We start from the raw sequence: 21,097 nt of genomic DNA on the forward strand, positions 1-21,097 counted from the left end.
GTACCTTTCTAAAACCAGAAGAGGGTGTTGATTCCCCTGGAGCTGGAGTTATAGGCAGTTGGGAGCCACTTGATGTGGGTGCTGGGAACTAATCTTGCGTTCTAAAAGAGTCATGACTCCATCCCCTCTCAGGAATCTTTTACGTTTCACTTTCCTGGTGTTTGCTCATTTCTACATTCACCTCTAACACTGCCATGAAATCTAGCACATACTAGGCAGGCATTCTACCTTTGTGCTGTGTCTCCAGCCCCTGTGTACATTTGTTTAGGAAGGAAGACAGGTTGACCTGGGAAAGCTGAGAAAAGCATAGAAAGACTAGCACAGATAGGTGAAGATGTTCTGAAGCCAGAATGCTCTAAACTCAGCAGTAAATGAACCACTGTGTTACTGTGAGGAAACTGACCTGAGGATACATGCAAGTCCTCAGCCACTAGGATATACTAGTCAGAGCGAAGGGGGACCCTTGTGCCCTGTTAGGTGAAACAAATGCTGATGACAACTCTTGATGATGGAAGAAATGTGGAGAGGCAGGAGCTTCCAGGTGTGCAGCAGCATGACTAGGTCCCTGGAAGCTGGATGTCCTTCCTACATGGCCCAGCAGTTTTGCTTAGGACCATTTGTGCTCATGACCAAGGCACAGGAGTTTGTGGTCATGCAGAAACCTACAGACACTATACTACTTTTCAATGGGCAAGACTGATTAACATTGTCATGCTGTGGAGCCATCCCCAGCCACAGAAGCAACAATTTTGAGCTGCTGCTGTGGATGGCCTACAAGTCCATTTATTTATATAGCATTCTTTTTTTTTTTTTAAAGATTTTATTTATTATGTATACAGCATTCTGCTTCCATGTATATCTGCACACCAGAAGAGGGCACCAGATCTCATTACAGATGGCTGTGAGCCACCATGTGGGTGCTGGGAATTGAACTCAGGACCTCTGGAAGAGCAGTCAGTGCTCTTAACCTCTGAGCCATCTCTCCAGCCCCTTATATAGCATTCTTAAAGACCAAACACAGTTGATTCTCTAGAGAGATCTCAGGAGGTAGCAGAGCAAGTTCTGTTTCTGTGAAAGGGACCTTATATGGATCTGTGCAGGAGACTCCTCTGCTCTGAGCCACACAGGTGTACATGTGGAAATGGTGACATCTGGAGGAGACTTGCAGTCTTACTCATGCATTATTTCAGGGTTATTTGCTTCTTTTGCTTTGGATGCAGGCTACACAGGTTTCACAGCTGGGGACAGTGTTCATAAGTCTCTGTGTGCTTGCTGTAATTACTTGATAATGTGAGTGTGTAGGGCTTATGTGTATACATGGCTGTTGGTGTAAATGTGTATGTGTCAGATCTTATGTGCTTTATTTATTTTAGGAGTGTGAATGTTGGAGGCCTCACAAGACCTTAGCAGCAGGCAGAGATCTCCAGGGTTACTTTGGATCCCTGTGGACACTTAATCATGGTTTGGTGGGCAATTGTAGGTGTTGTCAGAGAATAAGCAGAGTGACTGAGACACAAAAGTGAATGCTATGTATGTACTTAACACTTGCATTTTGGAAAATCAGCTGTGATTCTGGGCATGTGTTGGACTTTACATGCTGCTGCTCTTGTGCCTGTTGGTATGGGTACAATAGTATGTGGAGATGCCAGTGACCATGGCAGGTGCTCGTTTTCATGTGTATGGAGCACCCTTTCCTCTGAGCAAGGATGCTGGGATTTCAGGTAACATAACTGGCTGTATCAAGTGGCAGTTCTTTTCAGTTCTGGCTCTTCAGAGCAGAACACACTTTAGACAGCCCTGAGCTGTGAAGTGCTAAAAGTTGACACGATGACCGCAGTGTGAAAAAGTCTCTTGAGAGCCAGTTGCTGGTCCTGTTCATTTGCACTCTAGTGCTGCCTTCAGGGCGTTTCTGAGCCTGGTGGTTCTTGGGCCATGTCCCATTGTTTTCCTAGAATTTTTTTCAAAGCCAAGCCTCAAGGCCTCTTGGTTTGTTCCTGCACTTTGCAGAGGGCTGCGGGTGGTGTGTATGCCTGTTTCCCTTTGCTGCCCATGGTTTGACTGCTGTAAAATAACATTGAGGAGGGCTGCTGTGAGACCTTCAGGCCTTGTCATTGTTTGGGAGGGATGCGGTTAAAAGAGATTGAACCAGATTGGGGCCTGGTTCAGCGGGTAAGAGCTCATGCTTCTGCAAGCTTGAAGATCTGAGTTTAAGTCCCTAAAACCCATGTACAAAGCCAGACATAGCTGTACATATGTTGTAACCCCAGTGCTGGGGAATTGGGGACAGGCAGATCCCTGAGCTTGCTGATCTGCCAGCCTAGCTGAACAGACTAGCTTACCATTCAGTGATAGACACTGTTTCAAAAGATTAAGGAAGAGAACAGGAGAGGAAGATTGCTGATGTCCTCTATGTGCAACTCACATGTATATTGTACACACACACACACACACACACCGAAAGAAAAAAGAAAAGGAAACTGGTTTTCATGTAAACCTGTTGCTTAGATGGCTTGCAGGTGCATAGGACAGGAGAGTGTCTTAGCCTGTCCTACCCACTCTGTTAAATGTCCACAGCCCAGCCTGCCCTCATTATGCCATTTGTGTCAACCAAGAATACTGACCAGCAAGAAACTGAAGAGTCCCATCTCCAGTTTACTTGTCCTTGACTGGAATCCTGCTCTGTGGTGCAGGCCCTGGAAGCTGACCGTGTTGAATGACGATGTGCTCTGACAATGAATGTTGTTGTTTTAAGGTCTTCTTTTTCTTGTGATTCTTTTGTTCCATAGCGTCGTCCCCCAGACTACAGTAATACTCAACAATGATCGGCAGAACGCCATTGTAGCCAAGATGGAAGACCCATTGAGCAACAGGGCACCGGATTCCCTGGAAAATATCATTAGCAAGTCAGTAGCCACCACCACCCTACCTTTCCCTGCCACTGTCATGAGGATAAATGAGCATTCCTGAGCCAGGGACAGTCTGAGCACATGTCCATGTCTATGGTCACAGGACTGATTCTGTTAGCAACCACCATAGTTTTTACATTAGGGAGGGCCAGCCTGGTGCTTAGTGATGGTGGGATGAGAGAGCACAGGGGGTGGCAGCTGTGAGGACCTCTGGGCTAGATCTGGTGTGTGCAGATGCCAGAGTATTGTACATGGTCGGCTTGCCACTCCCATCTGTCTGTCTGTCCCTATAGTTGATCCTCTTCTGAGTTTGGTAAATGATGGAGATGTGTTAAGTTTGTGACTTTTTTTCTTATGCCTTTTCTTTTGAAATGTGTTGAACAGAACTTCAGTCAGAAATGAAAGTGTACAATGGCCATGCCCTGTGGCGGGGCCTCTGCCCATTGGCTCTGGCTCTGTGCCTCAGGAAGGCTTTGCCACCTTTTGGTAACTAGCAGTGTTCTCACAGATGCCTGTCATGCTTTTTTTTCTCTGGGGTGTGGCTCTATCCAGTCTTGTTCTGGTTTCTTGTTCTGGTCCAGTTCTCTAGGAAACAGGAGGTCTGGGGTGTGATGTGGGGGTGCTAGAGGCCAGCCAGGCAGGCTGCTGGGGAGAGGATGAGTTTCCAGGCTTGCACTGAGGTCATGGGTATGGAGTGTTGAGGAGCCAGTTCACCATGGATAGTTGTGTGGGGTCACGTCCAGGAAGGACCTGGTGTGGCTTCTGCCTCTGGAGATAACTAGAATTTTAAAGCCCCTGTGACGTGGCTGGTGGGAAATAGAGTTTTGTTTCATCTGTAGTGTGTAATAGGTCACAGTCCAAAATGTTGACAGGGTCATTCAGAAGACAAATCAATCTTGGGTCTTTTTTTGAGCACTTTCTGCTGCTGGCTGTTGGCTGCTGCTGTATTTCAGGGCCTGGTACCAAGAATGCCTCCCAGGGGACTCCTGGCATTCTTGATGGCCTTGTAAGCTGTTCCTAGGATTTGTTTGTGGGAGTCATGGAGAGTGTGGAGGTGTTTTGAGGCTGAGTCACCTTGGGTGTCTGACAGGATGGATGATGGATGGATGGGGGCTCTTTGACACACAATGACCATTGTGCACATCAGCCTTGTTAGGATGATCTCTTGAGATCCGAAAGCAGGATTCTAAGCTGAGTTTCAGTGAGTTATGATTTTATTTATTTTGTGCTGTTCATATTTTTAAGCAGTTGCTTTATATTATGTGTCTTCTTGGCCTCAGACTGTTTCTGTGTTATGTTGCTATTCATCTCCATGGAGGGTGTGTGTGGGGACACACCGCATGTTGGGGGACCCACTTTGTACATTGGTCCATGCTCAGCTAGGCATTTTGGGATAAGTCCACACAGCACAGTGAGTCAGGGCTAGTCTCAGTGTGCCACTCATGTCCCTCTCACAGCGTGGGCTGCTGTGTTTGTTTCCCGTCAGCGCTGTTCCTGGGCGTCGGCAGAACACCATCGTGGTGAAGGTACCAGGTCAGGATGACAGCCACAATGAAGATGGGGAGAGCGGGTCAGAGGCCAGTGACTCCGTGTCTAACTGCGGCCAACCAGGAAGCCAGAACATTGGAAGCAACGTCACACTCATCACCCTGAACTCTGAAGGTGCGTTACCAGGGCTGCTCTGCTTGTCAGCACAGCCATAATTGTGCTTTTGTGCTGTTAGTTTGGAAGGGCATGTAGCTTATTGTTGATAAGAGGAGTGGATCAGAAGTGATGAAGAAAGTTAAAGCGACTGGGAAGCCCACTGTGGCTTCCAGCACCTGAGCCTCTCTCATGTTGTGTTGGTTTTATGTTTGCTTTCCCCTACCTACACAGAAATTGATTTCTTCCATGTCTGTTGGTGTTTCCAGAGTGATTTCAGTGTCACTTATGGAGGTGCCTTCTTAGATGGTCTGCTTCCTGAGGAGGAATAGCTTTTATGATCCTGCAGCAGTAGTCACTCACTGTCCTTGGCATTTCTCTGCAGGTTTCCAGAGGATATTGCCAGACTTAGGAAGTACAGTCTTCTTAAGGCTGGGCTGCCTTTTGTGATGGGGATCTGCAAGGGGCCAGGAGGAGCAAGTGCTGTGGTCTGTCTTTCCCAGACTCCTCCTCATGATTTCTTGGGGTCCCCATGTGGGGCCCATGACCATGGACTGAATCCTCTGCAAGCTTTCCGCCTTAGTCTGTTACAGTGACAGGCTGGTTTAGTGTATCCACATGTTTATACAATGTCACCACTATCTAAATCTCGAATTGTTTTTTATCACCCCCCCTCAAAGAAACCTCAAACCAGTTAGTAGTCCTCGCCCTCCCACCCAGTCCTTTTAGCTGCTGATCTTCTTGTGTTAATGGGGATTCCTGTGAGCACTGATTGTGACAGGGCCATAATTGTTCCTGTCCTCCCTCCATAGGGAGAGGGGCTGCATTCCCTGTGCTCTGGTCCTGTCCTTATGCACACAGGGGCTGTATTATTAGTGCTTCTGCCTTAATATGGCAGAGACTGTATTCCCCATTCCCTGACTCCCCACATATAACAAAGACTGCATGCTGCATACTCTGGCCCTCTCTTTGTATGACAGGGACTGCATGGCCCATGCTTCAGGCTTGCCCTTGTGTGACATCGTTAGTTGACAGGTATTTGGATCTTTTTTGCTTTTGGCTGTTGTACGCTGTGAACACTTGTGAAGTGTGAACACTTGTGTGTAAGTTTTGGCATCTATGTGGACTCAAGGCCAGAACAGCTGGCTGTTTTAACACTAACTGAGGAGAAAGTGCCAATCATTCTTTCTTCAAAGGAAGTTGCATAAGGACCATGCCTGTAATAGCAAAGGAGCCTGACTGATCTCTCTCCTTTCCTGTGGGAACCATGCAAGCTCGGGTGTTGGTCTGGTCAGCTGCTTAGGCCTGGTGTAGACCCCTAAGGAATATAATCTTTTTAATCCAGGAAGTCTAGATTATCATAAGAATAGAATTTTCCCTTTTGACTCTGACTTTGTGATGTGATCAGTGTGACATACATTTGGGAAAAATAGCAGATTTTGTTGAAATGAACTCAGGAAAAGGAATCATTTGTGGCACTTGCTTTGTTATTAGTGTCTTAAGGAGGAACAGAAACGTGTCTGAGTTCAGGGTCTCTGAGTGAGATGTAGTTAGTAGTTTGATGAGCAATGTCAGAGCCACACTAAAAGCTGCCTGTGTCATGATACAGTCATGACTCTGGTGGACAGCACCAGGAATCTTCATTCTCCGATGTTAGGACTCAGCATTCCCCCACTCACAGTTTTACTTTTGAAGAAGAGGTCATAGTTCAGAACCATTTGGCTTTCTTGTTCTTTGGGAAAGGTAGGTCACAGTGTCTTATCAGTAAATGATCCTGCCGAGTTGTATGCTGGCACAGTGGTTTTCTAAGGAGTGTCTGGAGATAGGCGGCATCATTATTAAGTGATTGTTGCACATGTAAGAGCTAGGAGGACTACCAAGCAGGAACATGTCTCACTTCAGACTCATTGCCCACTGGTCCTGACAGTACTGGCCTCTAACCTGTGGCACTCAGTCATGGTCTTGTCTCTTTGCTCAGCAGGGTGTGTTAGGCCATCTGGCTTATGTTATAGAAGATTATTGATATGGGGTGCTATGGATGATGATAAACTTAACAGGATTTGTCCCATTAAGAGCCAAGAATTGCAAGCTGACAGATGCTTCTTGTCTTCTTATGTGAGTGTCTGTGTGCCTGAGGTTTGGAGAACCAGACTTTGAAGTTATTATTTATTGCTTAAGAATTCCAAATGTTAAAGAAAAAAAAAAGTTGTGTGGTGGTGGTGCACGCCTTTGATCCCAGCACTTGGGAGGCAGAGGCAAGTGGATCTCTGTGAGTTTGAGGCCAACCTGGTCTACAGGGTGAGTTCCAGGACAGGCTCCAAAGCTACAGAGACCCTCCCCCCCCCAAAAAAAAAAAGTCAAAAAATCCAAAATTTTTTGTTTGTTGTTGTTGTAAAATTTGAAGTCAGTGGAACCATTTCCAGGTTTGTTTTGTTTTTAGGGTACTGGGGTTTAGACCTAGGGCCTATGTATGCTTAAGTACTCTACCACTGAGCTGTATCCCAACCCTCTTCTCATTCTTTATTTTGAGACAGTATCTCATCAGGTTGTCCAGGCTGGCCTTGAATTTGCTCTGCAGCCCAGGAATGATAGGCTTTGAAATTTTAGTCCTACTGCCTTAGCCTTTGAATGAAGTAGCTGGGATGATAGGCCTGTGCCATTTCATTGTATTTTAGCTTTTTACTTAGGTAATTTGTTAAGTAATGTAAACTTAGTTTAGATGAAATAGAAGGTGTCTCCTAATTGTTGGCCCATGTCTTCCTGTACCCCCTATTCTTGAGAATGTGAGGGCCATAGTCATTCAGAGGCTAAGTTGGCTATGTGACAGATACAAATTGGCTAAACGAATCAAAACAGGATCTGTTAATTAAGGGATTTAGTTGGGTTTCCATTCCCACAGTGTGGGCATTTGGTAATTCCTAGAGGATGGACTAATCCTCCATGTAAAATGCTGAACACTTAGTTACAATGCAGAAGTATTATGTTTCAGGTATTACTGGTTCAGAATGCTCCCTCTTCAGCCCATGGTTTCTGAAAGTATGCTTCCATGCCACATTCTGCTCATCAGTCAGGACTTACTGACAACCTCCTGTGACAAATGCCCTTTATTTAGGTCCCTGCACTCTGAAGCCAGTGGCAGCCTGGGCAGGCTCCAGGTGGCCTGCAACTTAATTTTTGCTTTGTTTTCCTTTATTGTGGCCAACTTCTGAGATGCCCAGCCATAGACATAGCAGATGCATGGATCTTGCTTGTGGAATGACCACATGGTATAGGGTGACAGAGCCCTTTGTATTTGTGGTTAGTTTTCATATGCTAAGGAATATTTTTGCATTACTGGTTATAAGCCACAACTATATAATAGAGTTGTTGATCTAAAATAGTTTACTAAAGAAAGAAAAATGAAACAAAAATCACATATACCGAAGGCCTTTTTGAAAAGAAAATGGTGGAGTATGCCATTTCTAAATTGAAATTTGTAGTTTATGGGATGAATTTAAAAAGTTCTCCATTCCTGTGTCATAGAAGTAGCTTCTGGCTGTTATAGTTGTCCTCTGGCATGTGGCTGGCCTTCCCTTGGTTCAAGGCACATGCCACCTTGCAGCCTTTCTGCTCCCTTTCCCATATGGAACATTAGTTAGATACCTTGCCATCTACATGTGGATGGGATTATGTCAGAACATTAAGGATGGGTGTGGGGACACAGATGTGGCTGGGTTGAAAACATTTTAGGCTTTGTGTGGCAGTGTGACCTGGAAAGCTGTGGATGCTGACTCTTGTTTCTTGTCTGGTAAGTTCCAGGTTCATTCTAGGTATTTTCATTTTCAGAACCACTAGTATCTCATGAAACATGTGCCTTAATTTGGTAAACTGTTTGGGTTGGCTTTACAAATGTCAGATGGGAAGACTATACTTTCAGGGATCATTTCTGTAGTTCTTTACAAATGCCAGATGGGAATTAATTTTTCATATGGATGGAAAATATACTTAACACTAGTTCATGTTGTCTAAAAAGTTGCCTGTAGGAGGCTGAGGCTGCCCCCAGGTAGCTAATTTGACCTGAGGTCTGTAGTGTATTTGAATAGCCCGGAAGCCTCCCTGGATCACATTTTCTCTAGTCATCCCCCCACTTCTACTAGAGAATGGCAAGAGTCATTTGGCCTCCAGGACTTCAGCATAGCCCCAAGAATAGCTTAGGAAAACCACAAGTGTGACTGGTACTCTTGACTAGGAACAAGGGGCATCTGTGTTACCAGTGGGAATATGGACTCTGCTGTAGCCTGCCAGAAGTCAGAGGGCACCAGATCTGTGTGTTTGTGGAAGCTAATACACTGAGTGAGCCAGTCTGGCTCGGGTGGCAGTTCTCCCTCCTGCTTGTCCCCTGTATCACTGAATGACAGCAGGCCTAGGTCTCTCTTGACCTAAGATGATTTTCCTGTCCCCACAGTAGTATGCTTACATTTGCTTGCCACACTTGCTGCCACCGGTGTTTCTTGCTTAGCTCAGTTAAACTTCTTGCTTAAGAGGGGTCTGTACACCCACAGTTTGTGGTTAGTTTAGTGATGTATCTTTAGATCATCTCCACTTTTGTTATTGTTAAGATTGGGTCTCCTTGTGTAGCCTATGCTGGTCTGGATCTCATAACTTCCCTGCCTCAACCCTCCAAGGTCTGAGATTACAGGCATGTGCCACAATGCCAACTCCTGGGTTTTTTCTTTTTATATATGCATATAGCAATGACTGGGTGACTTTTAGAACAGGATCTGTCTCTAAGAACCATCTCTCCACTTATATATCATTGATATCACTGAGAAAGAGATTATTTATTCAACTTGTTCTGAATTCCAAAGTTCAGTTATCTCCATCCTTAGCCACAGCTGAGGGCTCATGCCCATTCTCCACCCTGCTAGCATGTTTCCTCGTGATCTTTCTCTCTTTCTCCCTCCCTCTCTCCCTATCCCCCTCTGTCTTTCATTCTCTCCCTCCCTCCCTCCTCTCCAATCCTCTCTCCCCTTCTTCCTCCCTCCCTCCTTTTTTTTTTTTTTTTTTTTTTTGGAAACAGGGTTTCTCTGTATAACAGCTTTGGCTGTCCTGGAACTAGCTCTGTAGACTAGGCTGGCCTTGAACTCATCGAGATCTACCTGCCTCTGCTTCCTGAGTGCTGGCATTAAAGGCGTGTGCCACCATGCACAGCTATCCCTGTGATGCTTTAAGACAGTATTGTGATAAAGGGATCTGGCAGAGGCTGTCTGGGAGAGGTACACAGGACATGGATTGGAGTGTGGTCGAAGATGACTTGGGGCTATAGATCCTTCAGACTGGCAATGTTTGGACTCTGTGTCACCAACACACTTATTCCCTTTTAAGATTTTTGCTTTTAGTTCTGTTATCCCAAGGGGCTTCTGATATTTGAACTCATATTTTGTTTGATGTTTTCTTCTACAATCAGGATGGCTTGAGGCTGCTACTGGCTAACACCAGTGGCTACATCTCAGCTCTGGTGTTCCTGGCAACCAGATGGAAGCTGGGAGCTTGGCTTAGCAGCCTCAGGAAACTTAAATTTGAGCTGTGTGCTATGCTGTCTGAACAGGCTTCTGAGCTTTGCTAACTGAGACCTTTCTCTTCTTTCAGAGGACTATCCCAATGGCACCTGGCTGGGTGATGAGAATAACCCTGAGATGCGGGTACGCTGTGCCATCATCCCTTCTGACATGCTGCACATCAGCACTAACTGTCGAACAGCTGAGAAGATGGCACTGACGCTGCTGGACTACCTGTTCCACCGAGAGGTGCAGGCTGTGTCCAACTTGTCGGGCCAGGGCAAGCATGGGAAGAAGCAGTTGGACCCCCTCACTATCTATGGCATCCGATGTAAGTTTACACAGTTGATAACAGCCTAGCTGGTGGGGGTGCTGAGGTGGTCAGGGACTGAATTTAGACCATGTTTCCAGTGCTGGGGGTGATGTCAGGCTCAGTGGTCATCACAGAGATGTGGATCTGGACCCAGGATTTGCTTTGGCAAGATTTTGTGTGGCACCCTGTGCTGACAGAGACACTTAGCTTTGTAGGAACGGAAACTTGGTGAATTGCTGGCATTCTTCCACCTGAGTGGGCCCTCATAAGGGTCTGGATGTACACAGACTCCTTTGGGTGTTGTCCCACCCTCAGAAGCTACTTACTGATGGGCCCAAACCTACCCAGCCTCCTACCCCAGTAGTATGACAGATACTATCATAGTATCTGTCGGTACTATGATACCGCTCACGTGGAATCATTGAGTGTTAAAAAAAGATTGTTCACCTTTGACCTTTAAGCCTCAACTTGTCTAGTTCAGAGTCCTTCAGAGTCCCACAGTATTGCCTGCTGCTGGCCTTATTTCAGCTAGTCCTGTTAGCTATGGTCTTGTCGCTAAGTACCATCTTCACAGTGAACAATGGGGGAGAGATAAGCTGGCCTGTTGAGTTTGCTAAGGATTGGTTAGCTCCCCAGGATTTGAGTCATCAGTGAAGTGTGTGCAGGAAGAGCAGTAGTATGACTTTGAATGGCTTTGAGTGTTTTCCTGGGGAATGAACTGGGGATGGGAATGGTGCTCTTTCAGATGAGCATGTTGGCTGAGTTGTTGAGAGTTTTACTAGTGGATCGTCCAAGTTTCTGTTTCAGCTCTGCAGATGAGCATGCTCTAGTCTGCCAGGTGCCAGAAATTAACACACACACACACACACACACACACACACACACACACACACACACACACAGAGAGAGAGAGAGAGAGAGAGAGAGAGAGAGAGAGAGAGAGAGAGAGAGAGAGAGAGAAAGAGTGTTCGATCCCTGAAGATATCTGTAAAGAGTGCTAGTATGGGTAAGAGACCCTGAGGACTCCCAGGATCATCCAAAGTGCTTTAAATGAAGACTCCCAATTTGTACAAAACTGCACCCCGACAGATAGCCAGCAGATAGATGACTGCAGTGACTCTTCTTTTTCCTTCTTTTGAGACATGTGTATACCAGGCTGGCCTCTAACTCACAGAGATCTGCTTGTGTATGTCTCCCAATGTTGGGATTAAAGGTGTGCACACCACCACCCATGACCACCTTTATCTAGAGCAGGCAATTTCCTGGTCATAAGTTGCAGGTAACACATTCTATGGGAGCCAGGGAGCTCCCTGGCTTGGTGTATCATGGGGTATATTGGGTTCCTAGGGCTGCTCAGACCATGGACTGAGCATTCAAACACAGACCCAGATGAAAGGTCTAGATGTTGGCAGGGCAGCTCCTCCTCCTCCAAAAGGAATTTGCCTCTACCTCTGGTGTTGGCTGGCAGTTTTGGTGCTTGCTGATGCTGCCTGCCTCTGTTGGCCATCTCCTCTTTGAGTGTCTGTATCTATTTCTCCCGTCTCCTTATAAGCACATCAGTTATACTGGAGTGAGAGCCCACTAAAGTAACCTCAAACTCAGTTGTATCTGCAAAGACCCTGGTTTCCAGTGAGGGCTCATTTGGAGGTCTTGGGAAAGACATGAATTTTGGGGGACACTATTCTGACCAGTGCACAGGGATGTGGGCTTTTCTGAGCTTCACACATGTATTGCTCCCAGGTCCTGAAGGGTAGATTGGAAAAACTGCTCATATGCTTTGGATACCAGGTCATGCATAGGTGTGGCATTGGCCTGTCATGGCCGGGCAGGAGTTTGGGGATATACTGAGAGCACCAGTTTAGTCAATTTGAGCAAATAGCTGAGGAACTTACTAGTTCTGAAGACCGGTGGGAGACCTCATCTTGGAAGGGATTGGACTTTGTGCTGTGGACCTGGCGTAGAACGGCCATCAGAGATTACTAAGAGGAGGAGGAGGAGTTGTAAGGATGAGTTGGGGAAAGCCCGGCAGACTTTCCTTGGGAGACTTGGATGGGCACACACCTGTTCATTCAGAGTGCCCCTTAACCTAGTGCTTCTGTCCATGGATGGAATCTGTTGTTTTTCTGGGAGCTGCTGTTATGTAATATGAAAAAATGAGTTCTTGGCATACAGCTTCCTGCATGGTTTTCTCTTTGGACTTGAGATTACTTTAGCAGTGATAGTGTCCTCCTTCCTTTGTGACTGATAATATAACATGCCACCCACTGAGGGCAGCTGTTTGTTCCCTCTAGTCCGCTGCCTTTCCCAAAGCTCCTAGCTTTGTGTAGGCTCATTAAGTGAGAGCTGGAAAGCTACTTTTATGGTTTTAAGAATCAGCTGTGGGGTTTTGGAGGGTGGAAAGGCCACTAACAATGATGGGTGATGCTTCCTGGCTTTACTACAAGCGTGTGAGAGCAAGCTGTGCCACCTTCCACAGCTTGAAGCACAGGTGTGCCTTTGACCTTAGCTTTCAGGCGACCCACAGGCCAGCAACTGGAGGCTTCTGTTCTCTACTTCATGACCTCAGGGCAGCCTTCTGAGCAAGGTGTGACTTAAGGCCTTTTCTTGTTTGTCTCCCCAAAGCTTGCACCCAAGGTCCTCAGCTGTAATGAAGGTGGATGCATAGGATAGCCAGAAGCTATACTGTAAGGCTGGTCTTACAGAGTGTTTCTTCTGTCCCCCCCTTTTTTTTGGGGGGGAGGCCTCAAAACAGTCACAAGGGCAATGACATTCTTAATCTATGAGGTTTTGAAATGTACATCAGATAAGGTGATTGGTTAGTAGTGGGTTCTGTGGTGACTGACTGGTAGCCAGGTAACTAGACTGTGACCCTAGTGAGGCCTGTATCCATACCTAAAGCCACATGTATTGCTCAGTGGTTTATTGAGTAATAATTCTGTGTCTATTTTAGGTGACCAGATTTTCCAGCTCACACCCAGATTTTCCCTTTTATGGAGGAGGGTGAAAAGTGGTGCTGGGCTCTATGTGGTTGTCTCAGCAGTCCAGCCTCCTTCCAGATCACAGAGGTCTGGCTGTCATTGTTTTCTGAGCATATACTCACAGAACAGTGGCTCACAACTGTCTGTAGCTCTAGCTCTGGGAAATCGAATGACTCTGACCTCTCTGTGGGTATCTGCACTCATGTACACATGCATGCATACACGCCTACCCTAATAAAACACACACATGATTTAATAAAAATAATTTTTAATTGGCCATATGAAAAATAAGTTCTAAAAAGAAAAAAGGGAGTGGTGTCACATGGGCTAGTGAGATGTGGATCCAGACTTGGAAAAGTCTGTTAGCTCTATTCTGTCATCTGTTTTGGTGGCCTTCTATGTCTTTGATTTCCTTATTGTTGAGTGACAGTATCTGCATGCTGTTCAGTGATGCTCCTGGCATCTCTGTACACATAAAGATTAAGTTTGGGTCCCAGTAGGTGCTGTGCCATGTGCATGGCTTCCCACTCCATCATCCAGCGGTGGGGTGTGGGTAGTATTCTTCCGTAGGGCAAAAAGCAACTCCAGGAAGTAGTCCCTGTGCTCCAGGAATTTGTGTTCTGGGAGACAGCCTGGTGAGAACACAGGAGCAAGCATCTGACAAGGAGCACTGGCCAGATAGCTTCAGATAACTGCTGCTCACTAAGCAGATAGCCATTGTTTACTGAGTGCCAGCACAGAGAGCAAAACCAAGTTTCCTGCATTTACAAGGGAGAAAGGGTGTATAAACACTGTGTGAGAATCCTGTACATTTAGAGAAGTGATGGGTGCTCTAGAAAGCATGTGTGCTGTGCTGAGGGGAGTTTTGAATGAGGAGGGAAGACAAAGTACTGTTGGCTGATCTGGGCAGAGGTGGGTATGCCTAGCAGAGCAGCAGAGGATACTAGACTACAGCTCTAGCAGGGCCTGCCTGAGTACTGTGTGAAGCCTCCATTTGTTTCCCTAGGCAGTCAGGATGGTGTGTGCTATCTTGTGAGTTTAGGGCAAGAGAAGTTGGAAGCTGGGGAATCTGGAACCTGTGAGGAATGGAGTCAGTTCCCTTAGTGTTGGGGTGAAGTCAGGTTATTTAAAGGTTAAATAGACAAGAAGAATGATAAGTATTTGCATCTGTTCCTGCTGACCTAGTGACCTGAGTGACTCTTCCCTCATGTAGTTAGATTTTCTGGCTTCTTTTCTGGGGGATGAATCAGCCCTCCAGGAGTATGCCAGCAGGTCAGCTAGGTCTCTTAGCAGCACTCAGCTTCTGTGTTTGGTGCTCTCAGCAGGAGGGGCCTAGGTCAAATCCTGCATCTGATAGCTTTTATCTGGGACATGTTCTTTCAGGTCACCTCTTCTATAAATTTGGAATCACGGAATCTGACTGGTATCGCATCAAGCAGAGTATTGACTCCAAGTGCCGTACTGCATGGCGGCGGAAGCAGCGAGGCCAGAGCCTGGCAGTCAAGAGCTTCTCCCGGAGGACACCGTCCTCATCCTCATATAGTGCCTCAGGTATGCCCAGGAGATGGCTGCCCTGAAGCCTTTGTTCTCATGGAGAGTGCAGCCAGGGAGCTCGTTAATTCTGGCCCCACTCAGTGTGAGGCTGGCCTTTTGGGAGCTCCCTAGACAGTGGCAAGAGCATGAGGCCTGCATATCTTACCTTGTAGGTCCAACAAGAAGAGTTTGTGCTGGATCTACCTTATGTTGCCTGATTACTCATCACCTGAGTGTTCCACAGCCTTAAAAGTAATTACTGTTACTTGCAGCATGGCTGTAGGTGAAGGTGGAGGGCCTACATTGTGCTGCTCTTTAGTTTTACTTTGAGGTTGTAGACTCAGGCTTGTTCTCAAGATCACTGAGACAAATTCTCTGAGCTCTACCCATGGGCCTGCCCCCCTCTCATTATTCTAGTGCTAGGACTTGTGCCTGAGGGTCTTGGACGATCTTGGCTCTAGTACTTTGCACTGAACTATGTTCTCAACCCTAAAATAGTCTTTTAAACTCCTTTTCATGGCTTTCTTGGCAATAGCAGTAGCTCCTGAAAGCTGAGTCCTGTTTGGGGGTCAGCTCAGGACCCAGAGCAGCAGTGGGCAGGGGGCTGGCAGGGCTCCCTCTCAGTACAGGCTTTGTCCAGGGACTTTGTTTTGGAAGCTACAAAGCTAGTCACCTGGAGCCCTCCTTGACCATCTTCCTCTCTTATTTTGGTGGTTATCAGAAATTTAGCTCTAGTTGTTGCCAAGGTTCCTAAAGTGACACCTGTCCGAGAACAGGGAGCTGGCATGCCTGTCCTCAATTCAGCATGCCTCCCAAGGCACAGTTTGGAACCTGAAGAAGCAAGGGGCCTCTGGGAAGTATACAGCCGAATTAACAGTTGAGGAGGCAGACTGGTGCTGCTGTGAGAGCCCAAGTAGTGAACCTGCTGAACTTAGAAATGTGGTCCCATGTGACACAGAGTTCCCTTGGATTCTTGCTGTTTTCTGAGCTGAACATGCTTGCAGTGAATAGTAGCTGGGATTCTTAGCCAGTGTGCCCAAGCTCACATTGGGCTGAACAGGCATCCAGATGCTCACCAGCCAGAGCAAAAAGCCCAGGAGACAGGTCCAACTTTGGGAGAGAACTAGAGGGCCCTGGGTGTGCTTTCCCCAGAGAAAAGATGGTTTTTTTTGTTTGTTTGTTTTGCTTTTGTTTTTGTTTTTGTTTTTTTTAAATATTTATTTGTGTGTGTGTGTCTGTGTATGCGCATTGTCTCTTGCCTGCATGTAAGTCTATGCAACATATGCATGCTTGGTGCTGGATGAGATAAAAAGAGTACGTCAGATCCCCTGGAACTGGAGTTATGGATGGTCGTGAGCTACCATGTGGGGGCTGGAACTGAACCCAGGTCCCCCGAAAAAGTAGTAGTGGTCTTAACTGCTGAGCCGTCCCTCCTGCCATTCAAAGTCAGAACTTAAAGACAACCTGAGAAGATCACACTGGGCCACAGGTTTCATCAGTTTAATAGGAAGACAACAAAATCTAGACACCTAATCTGGGTACATTCACAAGGTTTCAGACCCAATACCAAGAAACAGGAAAAATATGACCTATGACCAAAACAGATAACAAACAAAACCGAAATCAACCAACCAACCAATCAACCAACCAACAACAACAACAAAAAAAACAACAAAAAAACCCCTAGTGACTAAGGAGGCCTTGCCTGGAATTAACAGCCCATGGCACTAAAATGTTAAGTAAAGTTATGTTCAAGGACTTAAAAGAGGAATAGAAATGTAGTAGCAAGGAAAGAAATAAGATTTTCAAAAAAATTGCCAAGTAGAGTTAGAGATGAAACATGAGGGAACAGTTTCCAGGGCCTGCGTTTCATGCAGCTGAAGCTGGCTGTTTATCTAGGACTTGTAAGGAATTATAGTCAAGTAGAGTTATTGGACAGTGTCTTGATGAGCCAGGTCGCACCCCAAATCTCTCACAGTTTGGTCCTGGTCTTGAAGCCAACAACAGTGGAGACTCAGGTACTTGTGCCTGTTTCTGTGGCTCCTGCAGGCTTACTTACTTATTAGTGGTTGGGCTCTTCTAGTTATTTGTGTTTCTTTCCACTGCTTGACAGTAGCTGAGCATGATGGTATTTGTATTCCATTTTTTAATTTCCAAATTTTTTCTTTTTATAATTAGTAGCTAGCTGCTTTATTTATTTGCTTATTTATTGATACTCTGTTTATAAACATAGTGGCAGCTTCTTTAAGATGCTATGGATGCTGGCTTCTTGTGTGGGCAGTTAGCCACTGTGCAGTGTATTAATTGCCCAGATTCTGAAAAGGTCCCCAGGAATGGCATGTTTGAGGAGTTCTGGCAGCTGTGACTGCTGGGCAATGGACAAACCCTGTAGTATGTGTCTGACTGAGGCATCATTCCCAGAAGGCACTGCCAGGTGGCTGTTCTTTTGTCCTGTTTGACCTGTGGTCTCTATCCTCCTGCCATTGGACATCATTGAGTGAGAACAGTGCTGACCCTGTTCTGTGGTTTTTGTTTGGAGTAGAAGAGAACATGTGGCTGGGAATGGGAGTCAGGAGGCTCAAGAACACCATGAGGCATGATTACTGTAATCATCTTCTGGTGGCTTTGGGTATGTATTGTTTGGGACTAGCTCAGAGCTGCCTGTGAGATAGTAGATATAGTTTCAGGTCATGGCTCATCATCAAGACAGGCACTTGCTTTCAGAAGAGGGCCTGGGCTGTCCTTGCCACTCAGCATCCATGGGGTCTGGTGACAGTTCACTGCTTTGTAAACTGATGATGAGGAGACATTTGTTGGCAAAGATCTGATTAAGCAGAGTGGGTGGTTAAGCCAAGGGACTTTTGGAATCTTTGTCTTTGTTCTGTCTGCATCTGCTGTTGCCTTAGCAAAACTATTCTGGTATTCAAGGCTATTTTGGTGATGGTAAAATGTAATTAAGCCAGAATTCTGTTAATTTGGAATTGGTATTAATTCCAGCTGGGTTGCCTTGTTACCATTGAATTATTAGCAGAGACAAGGGACCACCACAAAATACTGCAAATGAATTCACTTTTTTCACTTAAAAATATTTATATAGATAAAGGCTGGCCATTGGTGGTGTATGCCTTTAATCCTAGCACTCAGGTGGATCTCTGTGAGTTTAAGGCCTGCCTGGCCTACAGAGTGAGTTCCAGGACAGGTTTAAAAGCAATACAGAGAAACTGTGTACTGTGTCTCAAAAAAAATTATATAGATAAATATCCATCTTTTATTCCCTTTTATTTATTTTGTATGTGTATTTTCATGTGTGTGTGTGTGTGTGTGTGTGTGTGTGTGTGTGTGTGTCTGTGTGTCTGTGTCTGTGTCTGTGTCTGTGTCTGTGTCTGTGTCTGTGTCTGTGTCTGTGTCTGTGGGCTTGGTAATGAGAATGCATGTGGCATACACATGAGTGGAGGTCAGAGAACATCTTGCAAAAGTAGATTCTTTCTCTCCTTCAGTATGGATTTTGGGAATCAAACTCAGGTTGGCAGGCATGGTGGCAAGTGCCTTTACTACTGAGCCATCTCACTGGCACTACATATGAATTTTGTGCCAAGAATAGTGTGGTGGCTTGAATGAGAATGACCCCATAGGCTCATATATTTGAATGGTTGGTTCCTAGTTGGTTCACTGCTTTAGGAAGGATTAGAAGTTGTGGCATTGCTGGAGATGTGTCATTTGGAGCAGGCTTTGAGGTTTCCAAAGCTCGTGCCAGGTCCAGTCTCTTTCTCTCTGCCTTGTGCTTGTGGATCTGCTGCTCCAATACCATGTTTGCCGGCTTGCTGCCTTGCTCCTCCCCACCATGATGGTCATGGACTCACCCTCTGAAACTGTCAACAAGCCCTCAATTAAATGCTTTCTTTTGCAAGTTGCTTTAGTTATGGTGTCTCTTTAGCAATAGAAAAATAACCAAGTGAGCTAGTAGTTTGTCTTGTGGTGCTAGGGATGGATACTTGGACCTCGTGTGCCAGGCTAGTGTGCTGCCATTGAGCTATGTCTTCATCCCTTGGTTAATTTTTTGAGACAGGTTCTTGCAGTATAACCCAGGCTGACCTCCAGCTTGTGACCCTCCTCCTTGGCTTCTTGAGTGCTTGGGTTACAGGTGTGTCATTGTACCCAGCAAAACTAGTTTATTTAATGATGGATTAGTCCCTGCCAGTTTGGATATAAACCACAAACCATAGTTTCATGTAAGCTTCTGAAAGTCAGCATTGTGCAAACATACATGCTGGGCTTTAGTGAGCTGGACTTAGGAAGCAGCATCTGCAGTAGTCAGTACTTTAGAGTGGCAGAGGGATCAGCTCTTCCATCTTCTGCCTGTATATGTGTATGAATCCACAGGTTTAATTGTTGTCCTGGTACTTTTGAAAGCACATGATACTCGATGCTGCTGTGGAAAGGACATAGAGCTTTTCTTTAGAATCCTTTGTATTTCTTCTTCCACACATAACGGCAGCCCACTGTCTTAAGGTTCAGGGCATTGCACTGTTTGCCCAACAGGTTTGTTCTGACCAATTACCACAACTCTGCCATGGAACTGCATAATGTATATTGAAAATTGAAAAAAAAAATCTAAGCCTTAATATCCTGTTTCAGAAAATTCTGCTTGTGATGTCATTACAGTTAGAGGCTGAGATGTGCTGTGTTGGAACACATGTCTAACATGCTGGAGGCCTTAGACTCAGTTTCCAGTACTGTAAGAAAATTCATTATAATTGGTATTACAATTAAAATTAACATACCACATGTCAAACCAAATGTATCTTACTTTAATTAAACCTAGGAAATAAAATGTGTTGCAGATATAGTTTGATTGCAGCATAGCCCTGTGGGTCATATCTTTGGACATACCTGCTCTAGGTGTTTGCAGGAAAGAGTTTGTTGTAACAGGATCATTGAATCTGAACAATGCTTGCCTCTGTCACAAATCTCAGTTTCCTATGATTTACTATTGACAGCTCTGCAGAGCAGAGATGTGCTGACCTGAGTCTAGGAACAGGGTACCTTCCCTGTTCATCAGGAATCGGGGGGAGGGGGAGACATGTGGGACTGAGGTGACTGTCACTCTCTATGTGGGACCTGAGGATCCTAACACTTGCTCCTGTGTTTCACAGAGACCATGATGGGTACCCCTCCACCCACCAGTGAGCTACAACAATCACAGCCACAGGCCCTACACTACGCATTGGCCAACGCACAGCAAGTGCAGATCCACCAGATTGGAGAGGATGGACAGGTGCAAGTAGTACGTACCTTCTCACTCACCCATCTGGGGAGGTGGGGGAGGTTGCTGGTACAGGAAGAGAAAGCACACTGATAGTTCGAGGTGAGGTGAAAGTGCTTCATTTAGAGTAGTAGTATGACAACCTTGCACATGGCTGTTTGCTGCTGCTAAACAACCTAGTGATAAGAGACTCCTGCAGACCATTCACTGGTCCCTACGGAACCTCTTGGTCCTGTATAAATGTCGAGGTCATCTATATGTGTGCAGCCTGTATGAGGGAATCTGTTTCTGCTTGCCTCCCTGAAAGCATATTTTTCACTTCATGATGCCAGGCAGCCTTTCATAGTAGAAAGGTCTAAGCTGATGACCTTGGCTTCTGTGTGGCATTTTTTTAATGTGTGCTAGGCTGCTACAGGCATTGCACAGTGAGTGGCATGTTCCAGCCAGGATGCTGGGTTCTGAGCCCTAGGCCGCACAAAGGCTATGCAATCTTTTGCATATGCTGAACAGACAGTAGGAAATGGCAGAGCAGGGAGTGTGTGCCTCAGAAGCTGCTGGAGAACAAGGAGTTTTGAGTGCATCTCTGTGTCATGCTGCTGCTTTTTGTCCACTGGCTGTGGGGCTATTTTAAAGAAACATAGTGACTGTAATTGGTGGGTTTCGTGGGATTTATGTACAGCAACAGGTAATTTCATCTGGTTAGTGGGGAAGTGTTGGAAAGCACTGGGGATAGATTCCTGTGGCACAGATTTATGTGCACAGTAACTCAGAAGCAGTCCAACACCCGCAGCAGGTTGTTTGTTATAAGATCTTATTTGGGCTAAGATAGGATTTAAAAAATAAAAAGATTTATTTTTATTTTTAGTTATGTGTATGCATGTGTGTCTGTGTGTGGGGTTTGTGCATGTGAGGGCAGGTGTCCACAG

The 21,097-nt window shown here is 45.8% G+C and overlaps 1 protein-coding gene across 10 annotated transcripts in view; it reads left to right on the forward strand.

The window, feature by feature from the left end:
• The window catches only part of Banp (BTG3 associated nuclear protein), a 68,179-nt gene that overhangs the window by 30,754 nt on the left and 16,328 nt on the right, over window positions 1-21,097 (forward strand). For 7 of the 10 annotated variants that reach the window (XM_027410691.2, XM_027410688.2, XM_027410689.2 and 4 more), the window contains exons 5-9: window positions 2,787-2,903; window positions 4,393-4,568; window positions 10,176-10,415; window positions 14,759-14,926; window positions 20,062-20,192. In XM_027410691.2, the coding sequence (XP_027266492.1) occupies window positions 2,787-2,903; window positions 4,393-4,568; window positions 10,176-10,415; window positions 14,759-14,926; window positions 20,062-20,192 (832 nt within the window). The remainder of the gene's footprint in view (window positions 1-2,786; window positions 2,904-4,392; window positions 4,569-10,175; window positions 10,416-14,758; window positions 14,927-20,061; window positions 20,193-21,097) is intronic. The other 3 variants (XM_027410690.2, XM_027410686.2, XM_027410687.2) reach the window with 1 other exon arrangement.

This window comes from Cricetulus griseus, chromosome 3, assembly GCF_003668045.3.
Source record: "Cricetulus griseus strain 17A/GY chromosome 3, alternate assembly CriGri-PICRH-1.0, whole genome shotgun sequence".
Lineage (NCBI taxonomy): Eukaryota > Metazoa > Chordata > Mammalia > Rodentia > Cricetidae > Cricetulus > Cricetulus griseus.